Consider the following 16,276-nt stretch of genomic DNA (forward strand, 5'->3'; position numbering starts at 1 on the left):
CCCACGACACTAAAAGTTGGTCCTATTAATATGCCTACTTCTTTTTTTTTTAAGATTTTATTTATTTATTCATGAGAGACACAGAGAGAGAGAGAGAGAGGCAGAGACACAGGCAGGGGGAGAAGCAGGCTCCATGCTGGGAGCTCCATGCGGGACTCGATCCCGGGACCCCAGGATCATGACCTGGGCCAAAGGCAGAAACTCAACTGCTGAGCCACCCAGGCACCCCATACACCCACTTTCTTGATGAGGAGACAGAGGCACAGGAAGGTAGATAGCCTGTTCCAGGTCAGGAATTCACACCTGGGTAGGCTGGCACGCAAACCCAGGCAGGCTGCGCCCGGCTATTTCCGAGTGGGGCTGTGGACGGAGGGGGAACCCTACAGCGGCGAGCTCTGTGACCCCTAGAGCTAGCACATCCCCGAAGGCCACTTTGTCACCAACCAGGCAAAGGAGACAGAGAGGAAGAGAAATGATCATTACAGAAATCTTTGGAGCCAGACAGCACACCACCCTGCGGATTATATAAGACGACAACTGTGACAACTGCTCGGACACCCGGCCGAGTGCCTGGCTCGCAGCGCAGGACAAGAAAGGACAACCAATAGGATCAGTTTCTCGATATTGTGATTATGGACGAGCTCAGAGCTTTCCCCTAAGCCACTCCGTTTTATCTTAGTCCCTTTATGTTGTCCCAAGGTGGGCCAGGCTGGTGGCCCCGGGCTTCCTGCCGGTAGAGCCATATCCGTGATCACATCACTCAAAGGGGGAATGTCCCTGTCAGCCGATGACGGGATGATTAGGGTGGGGTCCAGCCAAGCCCTAAGAGATAATTCAGCCATAAAAAGGAATGAGGTGAGCTACAGTGTGTACTTCTTTTGATGATGTTCTAGAAACAGAGGACATGGCTGAGTCACAGAGTGAACGTACTACAAATGCCACTGCATCATACACTTGAAAATGATGAATTCGATGTTATGTGAATTTTACCCAATAAAAAAAAAAAAATGCAGGATGCCTGGGTGGCTCAGGGGTTGAGCATCTGCCTTTGGCTCAGGGCGTGATCCCGGGGTCGTGGGATTGAGTCCCGCATCGGGCTCCCCACGGGTAGCCTGCTTCTCCCTCTGCTTATGTCTGCGTCTCTCATGAATAAATAATAACAATTATTTATTAGTATTAATAGTATTACTAATAAATAATAATAATAATTAATAAAATCTTAGTAAAAAACGCCAGTGTCACGAAGCCAAGGGAGGGGTAAGGGATTGTTCCCCGTTGAATGGGGACCACACAGGCAGGACAACCAAATGGGATGTGACATCCTGGGCTGGAGTCCAGAGCTGGAGACACCTATTCACCGCAAAGGGCGTACCCGAACATCTGAGCAAGTTTGCATATGGTCTGTAGCCTAGACAATAACGTCCCACCAAATGTTACTTTTCTTTTCTTTTTTTTTTTTTTTTTTTTTTTTAATTTTTTTAATTTTATTTATTTATGATAGTCACATAGAGAGAGAGAGAGAGGCAGAGACATAGGCAGAGGGAGAAGCAGGCTCCATGCACCGGGAGCCTGACGTGGGATTCGATCCCGGGTCTCCAGGATCGCGCCCTGGGCCAAAGGCAGGCGCCAAACCGCTGCGCCACCCAGGGATCCCGTTACTTTTCTTTTCTTTTAAGATTTTATTTATTCATGAGACACACACAGAGAGAGAAAGAGAGAGACAGGCAGAGACACAGGAAGAGGCAGAGGGAGAAGCAGGCTCCATGCAGGGAGCCCGATGTGGGACTCGATCCCGAGTCTCCAGGATCAGGTCCTGGGCCGAAGGCGGCGCTAAACCATGAGCCACCCGGGCTGCCCCAACAGCGATAACTGCTCTGCTCAGGCTGGTGATGCTCCTTGTTCTTAAGGAATAAACGCTAAAGTATTTAAGGGCCAGAGGGCGTGATGCCTACAGCTTACTCTCAGATTGCTCAGGAAAACAGATGATAGATAGAGATCGATAGATAGTCAGATGATTGATAAAGCAAATTTGGAGACTCTGGGTAAAGAGTATATGGGAGTACTTTGTTAGTCTTCCAATGTTTCTGTAAGTGTGAAAATTTTTCAAAATAGAAAATTCAAATTGTTGAAATACTTCTATTGGTGAAGAGCCCCTGCCGGGAGCCTGACCCCTGCCATCACCCCCACCCCCACCCTCTGCACCCTGGCTTCTTCCCATTTCTTCTGGGACCCACCTGCCCCATCCCTCCACTCCCCCACTCCATCCCCATGCTCCAGTTACTAAAGAGTTAATGCCAGGCCCAGCAGGAGGCCCTAGCCCAGCTCCCCGGGCCTCTGTACCTTAGTGGTTGCTCAATATTGTGAGTGTCTGCCCTGGATGCAGTAAAGGAAGCTTTTGCTGCTGGTTCCATGAACTCCCAACCCTCCTTGGCTGCAGAGTGACTCAAACTCCAAAAAGGGAGTGTTCATCCCCACTGACAAAGCTCCTTCCTGGCCTGAGCTCATGGGGGCCCCTTGCCTTTCACTGACTTCATGAGGGCAGAAAAAAAATGCTGATTCTAACACCCTGTGGCTTTCAGGATCCTCCAGTGCAAGAGGCTTGAAAAGTTCTGCCCTTGCAGCATCCCTAAAAGGATGGGAAATAACTGGAGTGTCCAGCAAGAGGGGATTGACTAAATTACTTGATGGCACATTTGCAACAACAAAATGCTATGCAACTATCTGAAAGAATGGGATGTTTATGAACCAATGTGAAAGGAGCTCTGAGATCTAGGGGAACATATAAAAGCAAGGATGGGAGCCTGGAGGGCGTTGCCCAGCTGGCTCAGTGGGGAGTGCAACTCCTGATCTCCGGATTGTGGCTTTGAGCCCCACATTGTGTGGAGATGACTTAAAACCACAAGAAGGGACGCCTGGTGGCTTGGCAGCGGCTGCGGTTAAGTGTCTGCTTTCTGCATGAATGATCCCAGGGGTCCTGGGATGGAGCCCAGCGTAGGCCTTCCCACTCAGCAGGGAGTCTGCTTTCCCCTGACCCATGCGCTCCCTCTCTCTCTTTCTCTCTCAAAATAAATAAATAAATAAAATCTTTAAAAATATACTGTAAATCGGGATCCCTGGGTGGCGCAGCGGTTTGACGCCTGCCTTTGGCCCGGGGCGCGATCCTGGGGATCCGGGATCGAGTCCCACGTCGGGCTCCCGGTGCATGGAGCCTGCTTCTCCCTCTGCCTGTGTCTCTGCCTCTCTCTCTCTCACTGTGTGCCTATCATGAATAAATAAAAATTAAAAAAAAAATACTGTAAATAAAATAAAATCTTAAAAAAATAATAACAAGCAAGGACCAGATGGTGTATAAAGCAGCCTACCTACAAAAGAAGACTCTCCCTCCCTCCCTCCCTCTCTCTCTCTATCTCTCCCTCCCTCCTTTCCTCCTCTGTATCTCTGTCTCTACTTCTAGCCTGTACCTGTCTCTCTCTCCAGAGCAGCTCTAGAAGTAGACAGAGGAAGCTTGTACCAGCGGTTGCGCTGGGCAGAGGGCATGGGGGTGGGGGCTGGGTTGTAGGGGGTGGGGGTGGGAGTGGGGGTGGGGGGCAGATATTGAAAGGAAGCATTTCACGGTATATGTCTATATTTTTCTTCCTCTTATATGAGGAACCATACCAGTGAGTGCACTGCCCATTCCAAGAAACAGATACTATAAAGACAAATACAAAAGAATTTGCAGTTCCCCACCTCTAGGACAAGTCTAAGCAGATTTCTTTATTGCACTAATGTCAACCGCCTGGGGGACAGTTCCTGACCCACCTGGCACCTGCTGGTCTACAAGGAGAGACAAACAGACCGCCAAGTGGGGAGGACTCAAGTGTTTGATAGAGAGCCCAGCCCAGTGTGGGGGGAGGACGGGCTGCAGCCCCATCCAATAGAACTTTCTGCACTGCCGGCGCGTCTTTGACGGTGGCCACCAGCCATATGTGGCTCTGTGCCTGAGGAACTGAATTTTCAATTGTGTCAGTTTATTTTTTTTTTTAAGTTTTTACTTATCCATTCATTAGAGACACACAGAGAGACGCAGAGACATAGGCAGAGGGAGAAGCAGGCTCCCTGCAGGGAGCCCGATGTGGGGCTCCATCCCGTGACCCCAGGATCACATCTTGGGCTGAAGACAGACACTCAACCGCTGAGCCACCCGGGTGCCCCTCAATTATGTCAGTTTAAGTACACTTCCATAACCACATGTGGCTAGGGGCTGCCCAATCACGGGTCTGGGGGTCCGAAGGGGCCACTCAGCGCCAGGCACTGTTTTAAGCCCTTCCCACGTGTTAGTTCACTAATTAACTAATAAGTCCTTAAGTCCCAGCAACCAGAAGGGTGGGATACTATCGTTCCTAAGTTCAGAAGCCTGGCTTTCTTTTTTTTTTTCCCCAAGATTTTCTTTTTAAGTAACCTCTAACTCCCAACGTGGAGCTCAAACCCACAATCCTGTGATCAAGAGCCACACACTGTACCAATGAAGCCACCCAAGTGACTGTCACGGGCCCACTTTAAGAGCCCTTGTCTACTGTGGGCAGGAAGGGCTCCGGGGCAGAATCTGGGAAGAAGAGGAGAGTGGAAGTGTCCAGGTGAGGTGAGCAGCAGTGGTGGCTTGCACCAGCGTGGTGGCCGTGAGGAGATACAAACGGATCACAGCACAGGGTGAAGGAGAAGACACAGTACTTCTAAGAAAAGCAATCATAGGGCGCCCGGGTGGCTCAGGGATTGGGCGTCTGCCTTCGGCTCAGAGAGTGATCCCAGGGTCCTGGGACCGAGTCCTGCGTTGGGCTCCCTGAATGGAGCCTGCTTCTCCCTCTGCCCGTGTCTCTGTCTCTCTCTGTCTCTCATGAATAAATAAATAAAATCTTAAAAAAAAAAAAAGATTAGCAATATAATCATCAAGCTCTGTTCTAAGCCCTTTGCCTGTGTTAGCTCCTTGAATCCACAGAGAGAGCAACCCTATGAGAGTTGCAACACCCATTTCACAGATGGAAAAAACTATAGCTACCCTTAGAGCTTAAGATTGCTTCCCAAGTCCTCCCCGCAGGTAGCCAGTGGCAGAGGGAGGAGAGAACTTCTGAGAGCTCGAGCCCTCTCTGAGTGGGTTGGGAGTGGGGGCATGCATTCAAAGCCAAAGCCATACGGAGAGAGCCAGGGAAGAGGCTACCACCAGAAAATAAAGGAAAGCCAGCGGGTGGCCAAGACCAGGTTGGAAGATCCACCCATAGTCATGTTAAAGATGTTGTATTTGATCCATGGGAGCCATGGGTGGTCTTTGAGCCGTAGAGGGACTAGATTTGTTTCAGTTAGGGTTAGGGTGAGGGTGAGGGTCAGGGTTAGGGTGAGGGTTAGAGTGAGGGTTAGGGTTAGGGTGAAGGTGAGGGTTAGGGTGAGGGTGAGGGTTAGGTTAGAAAGATCCTCTGGTGGTAAGATGAGAGGCGTGACTTGGACATGGTGGTGCAGCTGGTGCGTGGTAAGCCAGGCCCCGCGCCCTCGCCGCTCTCTCTGGCCCCTGGTAGGGGAAGTCCTGCCAACTGTGCCCACATTAAAGTGGAAAGAACAGGGCCGCCCGAGTGGCTCAGTGGTTTAGCGCTGCCTTCAGCCCAGGGCCTGATTCTGGAGACCGGGGATCGAGTCCCACGTCAGGCTCCCTGGGTGGAGCCTGCTTCTCCCTCTGCCTCTGTCTCTGCCTCTCTCTCTGTATCTCTCATGAATAAATAAAATATTTTAAAAAATAAAGTGGAAAGAACAGACCTTAGGAATGCTGTCAGAGCCCATAAGTACCCAGAAGGCAAGGTCTGCTCCTCTGACCCCCCCCACCCCTTCCTGCTCCTCCATCCACACATCTCTAAATAGCGCACCCACAGAACCACCCGGAGCTATTGGAGGTTGGAGCCTCTGAGAAATAGGATATGAGAATTAGGGCAGGCATCTTGACTCAGATTGATTTTCTTGAATCGCATGACCTCTGTGACCCCAAAACACTTACATTTTTTTTAAAACCCATAAAAAACACAAGCTTCCAGATCCTCTGAGGTTGCACTGAACTGCAACCTCGTGGGCTGGCAAAAATAAAAAAGCATGATGTGACCGTGCAGATGAGGGTTCAGGCAAACCCTCTCATGCGCCGCAGATGGGAAACATTCATTGATATATTTCTGGCAAGATCCATTAAAATTCAATGGACACAGTCTTTGCGGTTCTGGAAACCCAGACTTGGAGCCAAAGATGTTAACTTTGGTTTGTTGTTGTTGTTGTTTTTAATATTTTATTCATTTATTCATGAGAGACACACAGAAAGAGGCAGACACAGGCAGAGGGAGAAGCAGGCTCCATGCAGAGAGCCTGATGCGGGACTCGAACCTGGGACCCTGGGATCACGACCTGAGCTGAAAGCAGATGCTCAACCACTGAGCCACCAGGCATCCCTTAATTTTGGTTTTAAAGACAAAATATGGGGGATCCCTGGGTGGCGCAGTGGTTTAGCGCCTGCCTTTGGCCCAGGGCGCGATCCTGGAGACCCGGGATCGAGTCCCACGTCGGGCTCCCTGCATGGAGCCTGCTTCTCCCTCTGCCTATGTCTCTGCCTCTCTCTCTCTCTCTCTGTGTGACTATCATGAATAAATAAATAAAATCTTTAAAGATAATAATAATAAATAAAGACAAAATATGGGGGCAGCCTGGGTGGCTCAGCAGTTTAGCGCCGCCTTCGGCCCAGGGTGTGATCCTGGGGTCCCGGGATCAAGTCCCATATCGGGCTCCCTGGGTGGAGCCTGCTTCTCCCTCTGCTTGTGTCTCTGCCTCTTTCTCTGCATCCCTCTGTGTCTCTCATGGATAAATAAATAAAATCTTTAAAAAAATAAAAAATAAAGACAAAATATGGGATGAGCACTGGGTGTTCTACCAAATGTTGGCAAATTGAATTTATTTATTTATTTTTTTTTATTTTTAATTTTTTATTTATCTATTTATTTTTTAAAGATTTTATTTATTTATTCATGAGAGACACAGTGACAGAGAGAGGCAGAGACACAGGCAGAGGGAGAAGCAGGCTCTACGCAGGGAGCCTGATGTGGGACTTGATCCCAGGACTCCAGGATGATGCTCTGGGCCAAAGGCAGGCGCTAAACCATTGAGCCACCCAGGGATCCCCAGCAAATTGAATTTAAATAAAAATTTTTGTTAAAGCATCCAACTATTACAGTGGGGGAATAATGGGTAATTATACTTTGTCTATTTTTCCATATTTTCAAAATTTTACAAAATAAAAGTTTTCATCATTATAAAAAAAAAATAAAGACAAGATATGGAAAACAACCAAAATCTCCATTGAGAGGGAGTGGACCCTCACGGTAGACTATTACGAAGCTGATAAAAAAAAGAAGGAGGGGGATCCCTGGGTGGCTCAGCGGTTTAGCGCCTGCCTTCGGCCCAGGGTGTGATCCTGGGGACCCAGGATCGAGTCCTACATCGGGCTCCCTGCAGGGAGCCTGCTTCTCCCTCTGCCTGTGTCTCTGCCTCTCTCTCTCTGTGTCCCTCATGAATAAATAAATAAAACCTTAAAAAAAAAAAAAAGAAAGAAAGAAGGAAGGAAGGAATTCCCTTGAAATACACAGGGATTAGAACAGTTGGGTGGCTCAGCAGGGAGGCATGGAGCCTGCTTCTCCCTCTGCCTATGTCTCTGCCTCTCTCTCTCTCTCTGTGTGTCTCTCATGAATAAATAAAATCTTTTAAAAACAAAAACAAATAATACATCCCACGCAGATGTAAATGTAAAGAGCAGAGCACAGGGCTGGGCATGCAGTAAGCGCTCAATAAATACTGGTTAATAATACTCTACGTTATTCATGAAGAAAGCAAGATGTAGGCTAATGTGTAGACTGTACTTCTATTTGCAAAGGGGAGAAAGGACATAGATATGTCACATGCATTGAGCGCCAACTGTATGCCATGCTGTAAGAGCCTTCCGTGTGTTATTTAATTCTCTCAATGATCTTAAGATGTGGGATCTAATTCTGTCAGATTGTTACCCAACCTCCCATCTTCAACATAAAGAGAAGGAAGCCCAGAAAAGCCGAGCCTCCTCAACTATGACACAGGAGAGGCAGGATTTGAAGCTTATTTCAATTTGCCCCCATGTCAAACTACTCCCTGCACATCTGACCTTGAGCACCAGCAGACCGTTTCTGGAAGCATCCAACACACACTTGTGCCCAAAGTTGCCTCCAGGGGCTGTGGCAAGGAGCCCGAGGCCCCAGGGCTGGGTGGGGAGAGCGACTTTTCACTGAATACCCTTCGGCATTTGGGACCATCTGATGGAAAGGAAAAGAAATCGAAGCCAAATAGTTGGCGTCTCAAAGTCCTGTGGGTCCCGGCCAGGTCTCAAAAACGGGTGAGGCAATGCCAAGCCCCTCCCTGGGCAGCTAATGTGTCCTCCGTTTCCTCTTTCAAAAAAGATGAAGCAAGACAAAAACGTCTAGCGAGGCAGGTACCAAATCACAGCCGTGCCTCTCTCGAACCCAGACCTGGGGGCACAGGTGTGCACGGGGGTCCCTCCCTGAGCCCAGACACAGTCTCCCTCTGACCCCCAGAGAATCCGTGGGGGCAGCCTGGGTCTGCCACCAACCACTGAGGGACCCGGGCCATCTGTGCTCCTGCCTGGGTCTCAGTTTCCCTGTCTGTACGGTTTAGAACATCTGAATGTCCCAGGGAGTCCCTATCTTTCTCCCAAGCCGGCTCCTTGCAGCCCCCGGACCTTGGCTCCTGCCGTTCTGCTGCCTGCTGCCAGAAAGACCTCTCCTGGATCTGACCGTTTGAGGAAGGGTGTCATCTAATCAGACCCAACACACGGGTTTCCTGCCCTGGGGACCTTTGGGATCCCAGCCGGATGGCATTGCTGCGACTCTATAATCCCTTGACCACCTTCCTTCTTAGCTGCATCCGCCCCCCACCAGGTCCAGAGGGGAGGGTCAGAGGGGAGGAGGGGGAGAAGTGGAGGTGGAGAGATTAGGGAGGAAAGGGGGAAAGAGTTGGAAGGGGAGAGGTGGGCAGGAGAGGGACCAGCAAGGAGTGAGAGGAGGGAGATGATGCCTGGGCCCCCCATCCCTCTGGGGAACTCACCATGTTCAGGTCTCCCGGGATCCCCGCTGATCAAAGGTCCCTCCGGCCCACACACTGTGGTTTTTAAGCCCCAGGGGAGGGTGCAAATCGCAGGAGGAAATGACCAGCCTTCCCCCTGTGGGGCTCTCATTGGTCTGCGTACTGGGCACCCCATCTGGGGCTGCTTCCGTGGGGCACTCGCTCAGAGAGCGCTCTCAACACCTCCTTCCAGTCAGAGGAGGGAGGCTGGGCTTGCAAAACTGTGGAAGTCCCTGGCCCGAGGAGGGTGGAATCCAGATAGAAGAGCCCCCACCTCATCCTGTTCTAGGCTCGGCACCTCTCTTGGGCTCAGTTTCCCCACTTGGGACTTTCTAGGGCCCCCAGCAGCTGCAGGAAAGCTCAGAGATCCAGCTGGCTCAGACTCCCTCTGGGGTTCTGGGGAGCAGGGATTTGAGCCCCAGCCTCCCGGCCAGGTTGCCCTGAGACCCAGAGAAGCAAAACAGGTGTGCGGAGGTGGCCCAGCCGCAGGGACCAGGGACCGTTAAATCCTCCTTCCTTGGGTTTTGAAGTTGGCACCCCCTGAGCCACAAGCATCCCTTCCGGCTTCATTCTGAGTTCTCTCGAGACATGTTGGAGCCTGGGGCTAGGAAGGATCCTATATTTATTTGTTTGCTGTGGCTGCTGTAACAAAATGCCACAAATGGAGTGGTTTAAAACACCAGAAGCAGGGGGTGCCTGGCTGGCTCAGCTGGTAGAGCTATGCGACTCTTGATCTCTGGGTCACGGGTTGGAGCCTCACATCTGGCAAGGAGTTGACCTATAAACAAACACAAACAAGTAAACAAACCCAGAAATGTATCCTTTCCCAGATTTGAAGCCAGGGGTCCGAAATGAAGGTGACAGTAGGACCGTGCTCCCCACAGGCACTAGAGGGGAATCAGTTCCTGCTCCTTCCAGCTTCCTGTGACCCCCAGCATTCCTTGGCTTGTGTGGTCACTCCAATTTCTGCCTCTGTGGTCACATCTTCCTCTCTCCTACTGTGTGTCCCCAACTCCCTCTGCTTCCTCCATATAAGGATCTTGTGATTCTATTTTAGGTCCCCCTGGATAGTAAAGCATAACTTCCCATTTCAAGATCCTTAACGGAAATGCAAAGTCCCTTTTACAAATAAAGTCAAGCAGTGGGTTCTAGGAATTAGGGTGTGGACACCATCAGAAACCTTTTTTCTTTTCTTTAAGATTTTATTTATTTACTCATGAGAGACAGAGAGGCAGAGACACAGGCAGAGGGAGAAGCAGGCTCCCTAGGGGGAGCTGGATGCGGGACTATATCCCAGGACCCCGGGATCATGACCTGAGCCCAAGGCAGATGCTCAAACACCGAGTCACCCAGGCACACCCATCGGGAACCTTTCTTAGCCTACCTCGAGGAGCATGGTTGTCAATGAGCACAGAGACAGGCTCGTTTTTCCCGTGCTCCGCCAGCAGCTCTGGAGTATAGCACCCAGGTCTTTCCTTCCACAAACATCATTTTCTACAGCACCCTTCAACCTTGCAAATATCTAGCTTTCTTTTCGCGACAAAGGTAATCCATGAGCACTGCAAATATCTGAATAATGCAGAAATGCACTACGTCTACCAAAATTTTTTTTAAAAACTAAAAAGTGACCAATCTCCATTCCAGCCTTCTGAAACTCCTATGGAGTTTGGAGTGTGTTCAGCTAGACTTTTACAAGGGTGATATCTGCGTTTGGGGACAGACACGCGGGTGCACAATGTTTCACAAGTTGTGGTCGCTGCTAAATGGATTTAGAGGGTAAATTTGTGAGGGTTTGGTGCTGGTTGAGAGGCGGTGTTGTTATACTGACTCTGACCTCAAGGCGGCGCTCAGCTAGGAGAAACTCTGAAAGCCAGGCCACACCCCCTTGATGTTTTTTAAATTTTTTTTTTTGGATTTTGAACGAAAGTTGTGTATTGTCTTAAATTATGGGTTCTTTTATTTTTAAGATTTATTTATTTATTTATTTATTTATTTATTTATTTATTTATTTATTTATTTGAGAAAGAGAGAGTGCAAGCCAGGGGGAGGGGCAGAGGGAGATGGAGAAGCAGGCTCCCCGCTGAGCAGGGAGCTCCACCAGGGGCTCAATCCCAGGACTCTAGGATCATGACCTGAGCTGAAGGCAGATGCTTAACCGCTTGAGCCACCCAGGCACCCCAGATCATAGCTTCTTAATGTTTGCTATGCCTTGGTGAAATTATGAACTTCTCAGAATTATTTTTTTTTACAACTTTTTATTTTGACGTAATTCCCGACTTACATTGGAAGCTGGCAAGAAGAGTAAAACCAACTCCTGTACGCCCCTGACACAGACTCACTCCTTGTTGCATTTGTCCCATGTGCTTTATTTAGTATGCTCCCACTATATGCTTGGGGGTTGGGGGGTAGGTGGGTAATCACTCAGAGTTCTCTAGAAAAACAGAACGGGGCACCTGGTTGGCTTACTTGTTTAAGCATCTGCCTTGGGCTCAAGTCATGATCTCAGGTCCTGAATCCAGCCCCTCATCAGGCTCCCTGCTCAGTGGGGAATCTGCTCCTCCCTCTCCCTCTGCCCTTACTCATGCTTCCTCTCTCTCTCTCAAATAAATAAATGAAATCTTGAAAGAAGAGAAGAGAAGAGAAAAGAAGAATAACAGAAACAATAGGATAAAGAGGGGCCCTTGGCTGGCTTGGTGGGTGGAGCATGTGACTCTTCATCTTGAGGCTGTGAGTTCGAGCCTCTGGTTGGGTGTATTTAAAAAAATAAAATCTTTAAAAAAGAGTAGGATGGGGATCCCTGGGTGGCTCAGTAGTTTAGTGGCCCCCTTCGGACCAGGGCATGATCCCAGAGTCCCAGGTCAGGTCTTGCATCAGGCTCCCTGCATGGAGCCTGCTTCTCCCTCTGCCTGTGTCTCTGCCTCTCTCCCTCTCTCTCTCTCTCTCTGTCTCTCTCTCTCTCATGAATAAATAAAATCTTTAAAAAATGTAAATAAATAAATAAATAAATAAATAAGAGTAGGATGGGGGTGGTGCCTGGATGGGTCAGTTGGTTAAGCACTAACTCTTGATTTTCATTCAGGTCTTGATCTCAGGGTTATGGGATCCAGCCACACCTTGGGCTCTGGGCTCAGTGTAGAGTCTGCTCGTGTGTGTAAATGAATGAATGAATGAATGAATGAATTAATTAATTAATAAATAAATAAAATTTTAAAGATAAGAAAGGGGGCAGCCCAGGTGGTTCAGCGGTTTAGCGCCACCTTTGACCAGGGGCGGGATCCTGGAGACCCCAGATCAAGTCCCTCATCCGGCTCCCTGCATGGAGCCTGCTTCTCCTTCTGCCTGTGTCTCTGCCTCTCTCTCTCTCTCTGTGTGTCTCTCATGAATAAATAAATAAAATCTTTTAAAAAGAAGAAGAAAGAAAGAAAGAGAGAGAGAGGGAGGGAGGGAGGGAGGGAGGGAGGAAGGAGGGAAGGAAGGAAGGGAGGGAGGGAGGAAGGAAGGAAGGAAGGAAGGAAGGAAGGAAGGAAGGAAGGAAGGAAGGAAGGAAGAGAGAGAGAGAGATAAGAAAGGCTCCTGGGTGGCTCAGTTGGTTAAGCAGCTCTTGATTTCAGCTCAGGTCATGAGCTCAGGGTCCTGAGATGTAGCCCTGCATCCAGCTCTGTGCTCAGCGGAGAGTCTGCTGGAGATTGTCTGTCTGAAAAAAATAAACAAATATGTTTTTAAAAATAGGATAAAAAACAAGGGGAGAGGAAGGAAGGGATTTGTCTTAATAAACTGGCTCATGCAATTGTGGGGGCTGGCAAGCCTTGGGAAACTGACACCAAAGGTCTATATTTACATCTCCGTGTCCTATCTTTGCATTTTTCCCCAGAGTCCCGTGGGCGTAGCTGGAAATCCCATGCCTCTTGACCACAGTGCAAGCAGGAAATGTAATACTGATATCATCCTCAGTCGTCTTGCAAATTTTTCCAGTTGTTCCAATAAGGTGATTATCAGTTTTGCTTTTCGAATAACGTTTTTATAAATACATTTTAAAATACCTTTTTTCCCCCCATTTTGACCGCGTAATAAGTCCATTCTTAGCTTGCAACTTGTTTATTTATTCATTTCTCTATTGGTGGAATTAGGTAGTTTCCAACACTTTTATTCATACCACAATGTGCACCCTCACACACACATCCTGGTGCCTGCATACAGGCATTTTTTAAAAGATCTTATTTATTATTTATTTGAGAGAGAGAAAACAAGCAGGAGGGAGGGGCTGAGGGAGAGGGAGAAGCAGATTCCCTGCTGAGCAGGGAACCGCTCAATCCCGGGACCCTGACTGAGGTCATGACTTGAGCCGAAGCAGCCGCTTCAGCGCCTGAGCCCCCCAGGTACCCCCATACAAATATTTCTTTTTTTTTTTTCATACAAATATTTCTTGCACATAACCCTCCACAAGTGGAAACACAGGACAGAGGGGGCGTACAGCATTCTCAATGTCCGTGTTTCTCCAACCTCCTCCTCCAGACCCAGACCCGTGCTGTCCTCTGCAGCGGCCTCCAGTCACATGCACCTGCCTGCTGAGTAACTGAAATGTGGGGAGTATGAACTGAGGTGTGCCGTGAGTGTAACACACACCCCAGATTTCAGACTTACTGTAAAAAAATAAAAATTAAAGATTGTAAAAGGTCTCAATATTTTTTTAAAGATTTTATTTATTTATTCAAAGACACAGAGAGAGAGAGGCAGAGACACAGGCAGAGGGAGAAGCAGGCTCCATGCGGGGAGCCCGATGTGGGACTCCATCCGGGGTCTCCAGGACCACACCCGAGGCTGCAGGCGGCGCCAAACCGCTGCGCCACCGGGGCTGCCCGGTCTCAATATTTTTAACATTGCATTACATGCTAAAATAATATTTCGGGGATACCTGGGTGGCTCAGACAGTTGAGCATCTGCTTTCAGCTCAGGTCATGAGCCCAAGGTCCTGAGATTGAGCCCTGCATCAGGCTCTCTGCTCAGCAGGGGGTCTGCTTCTCCCCTTCCCCTCCCTTTCCCCTCTCCCTCCCCCGTTCATGCCCCCCCATCTCTCTCTCAAATAAATAAATAAAATATTTTTTGAAATAAAATAAAATACACTCTATACCTGATGTGGGGCTTGAATTCACAACTCTGAGGTCAAGTCACATGCTTTACTGACTGAGTCAGCCAGGCACCTCTCTCTTTTTTTGGGGTGGGGAGGGGGAGAGAGAGAATCCCAAGCAGGCTCCATGTGCAGCATGGAGCCAAGGTGGGGCTGGATCCCACAACTCCAAGATCATGTCTGGAACTGAAATCAAGAATTGGACACTCAACCGACTGAGCCACCCAGGCGCCCCTCAGCACCTCTCTTAACACATCTTAACAGGGAAGGGGTAAAGAATTAGGGACACGGTCGACCAGTCCTTTCAAGGTGAGACTCTGATGCAGCACACTTTCTTCCTACTCAATAACCCATTGGCTGGAATGCAGTCAGATGGCCACACCTGTTACAAGGGATGCTGAGAAAATCAGCTGTGAGCCAAGTGTCCCCTGCATCTTGCTAAAACTCCCTTCCAGTGGATGAATGGGAAAATACATTCTAGAAGACAATTAGAAGTCAGTTACTGGGACGCCTGGGTGGCTCAGCGGTTGAGCGTCTGCCTTTGGCCCAGGGCATGATCCTGGAGACTCGGGATCCAGTCCCACATCAGGCTCCCTGCATGGAGCCTGCTTCTCCCTCTGCCTGTGTCTCTGTGTCTCTCATGAATAAATAAATAAAATCTTAAAAAGAATAAAGAAGTCAGTTACAATCAGCATTCAGAAGGGCAGCTTTAATTTTAAATATGATGGGCTTATTTACTATTGCTAAAATAAGAAACCTAGCCGAGGATGGGAGTCCTCTGGGTCTCCATGAAGTCCATGGGAAGATCATGTGAACCTTGATTTCCCAGTCATGAGTTCAAGCCCCATGTAGAGTGCACAGATTACTAAAAAAATTAAAAATTAAAATTAAATAAACTTTAAAAGAAAATAAATCTAGCAGAGGAAAATGTGTGAGAGAAGGATGAGCTCAGTGATTTTCTTCTGGTTGGCCAAAAAAAATTCACACGTAACTATGTATTCCAGAAAACAAGGATGTCAATTCAGATCAGGGCCATGTACTAGTAAAGCCACACAACTGCCAGATGCAGGAACAGCCCACAAGGCTGGCCTCACTTCTGATTCTGGAAACTGTTGTCCTCATAGCTACCATTTGTGACATGGAAAGGAGAGAGACTATAGTCCACCAAAGGAAGAGATGGACTCTTGGGGCAGAGACCAGGAGAGCTCTGTACTCAGTTTCTCCTTATCCTCCTCGCACAGAGACATGGACAGCTCTTTCTCTGCAATAGCGTTGACAATACAGATGGAGCATCATCTACCAGGACTTACCCAGGCTCTAATGTCCAGCCTATGCTGGGCCTTGGTCACATAGACCTGGTTGGTCACCAACATGGCTGATCTGAGTCGCCAGCCCCTCTGGAGTCTAGCTGATTGATACCACAAGACCCAACCCCCACACACACCTTAAATCACACTGATAGACTATTGGGAGTAGCCCAAGGCTCCAGATAAACCAGGACACTTTCATCAGGCAGGACATTCCAAGGGTTGCAGTTACCTCCCAGGGGCAGAGGAAAAGGCTAGAACTCTCTTTGGACAAGATTAAATTTTTTACTACATAATAATCGATCAGGGGCGCCTGGGTGGCTCAGTGGTTGAGGTGTCTGCCTTCGGCTCAGGCCATGATCTCGGGGCCCTGGGATCGAGTCCCATGTCGGGCTCCCTGCATGGAGCCTGCTTCTCCCTCTGCCTGTGTCTCTGCCTCTCTCTGTGTGTCTCTCATGAATAAATAAAATCTTTAAAAAAAATAAATGATCGATCATAATGACAGACTTTAGGGGTTGAAAGTTACTTACAGAGGACATAACAAAATCTGAAGTTTAGGTGTCTTATAAGATTCCTTCATTATGGGATCCCTGGGTGGCGCAGCGGTTTGGCGCCTGCCTTTGGCCCAGGGCGCGATCCTGGAGACCCAGGATCGAGTCCCACGTCGGGCTCCCGGTGC

The 16,276-nt window shown here is 48.9% G+C and overlaps 1 protein-coding gene across 4 annotated transcripts in view; it reads right to left on the bottom strand.

The window, feature by feature from the left end:
* C5AR1 (complement C5a receptor 1) overlaps positions 1-16,276 on the bottom strand; it is a 45,553-nt gene that overhangs the window by 7,892 nt on the left and 21,385 nt on the right. The window contains exon 1 of one of the 4 annotated variants that reach the window (XM_077847292.1): positions 9,148-9,304. The exons of 1 other annotated variant lie outside the window; for it this stretch is intronic. In XM_077847292.1, the coding sequence (XP_077703418.1) occupies positions 9,148-9,150 (3 nt within the window). In that variant the 5' untranslated portion in view covers positions 9,151-9,304. Of the gene's footprint in view, positions 1-9,147; positions 9,305-16,276 lie in introns of those variants that run through there. 2 more of the 4 variants (XM_077847281.1, XM_077847275.1) reach the window with 2 other exon arrangements.

Source organism: Canis aureus, chromosome 1 (assembly GCF_053574225.1).
Source record: "Canis aureus isolate CA01 chromosome 1, VMU_Caureus_v.1.0, whole genome shotgun sequence".
In the NCBI taxonomy this organism is placed as follows: Eukaryota; Metazoa; Chordata; class Mammalia; order Carnivora; family Canidae; genus Canis; species Canis aureus.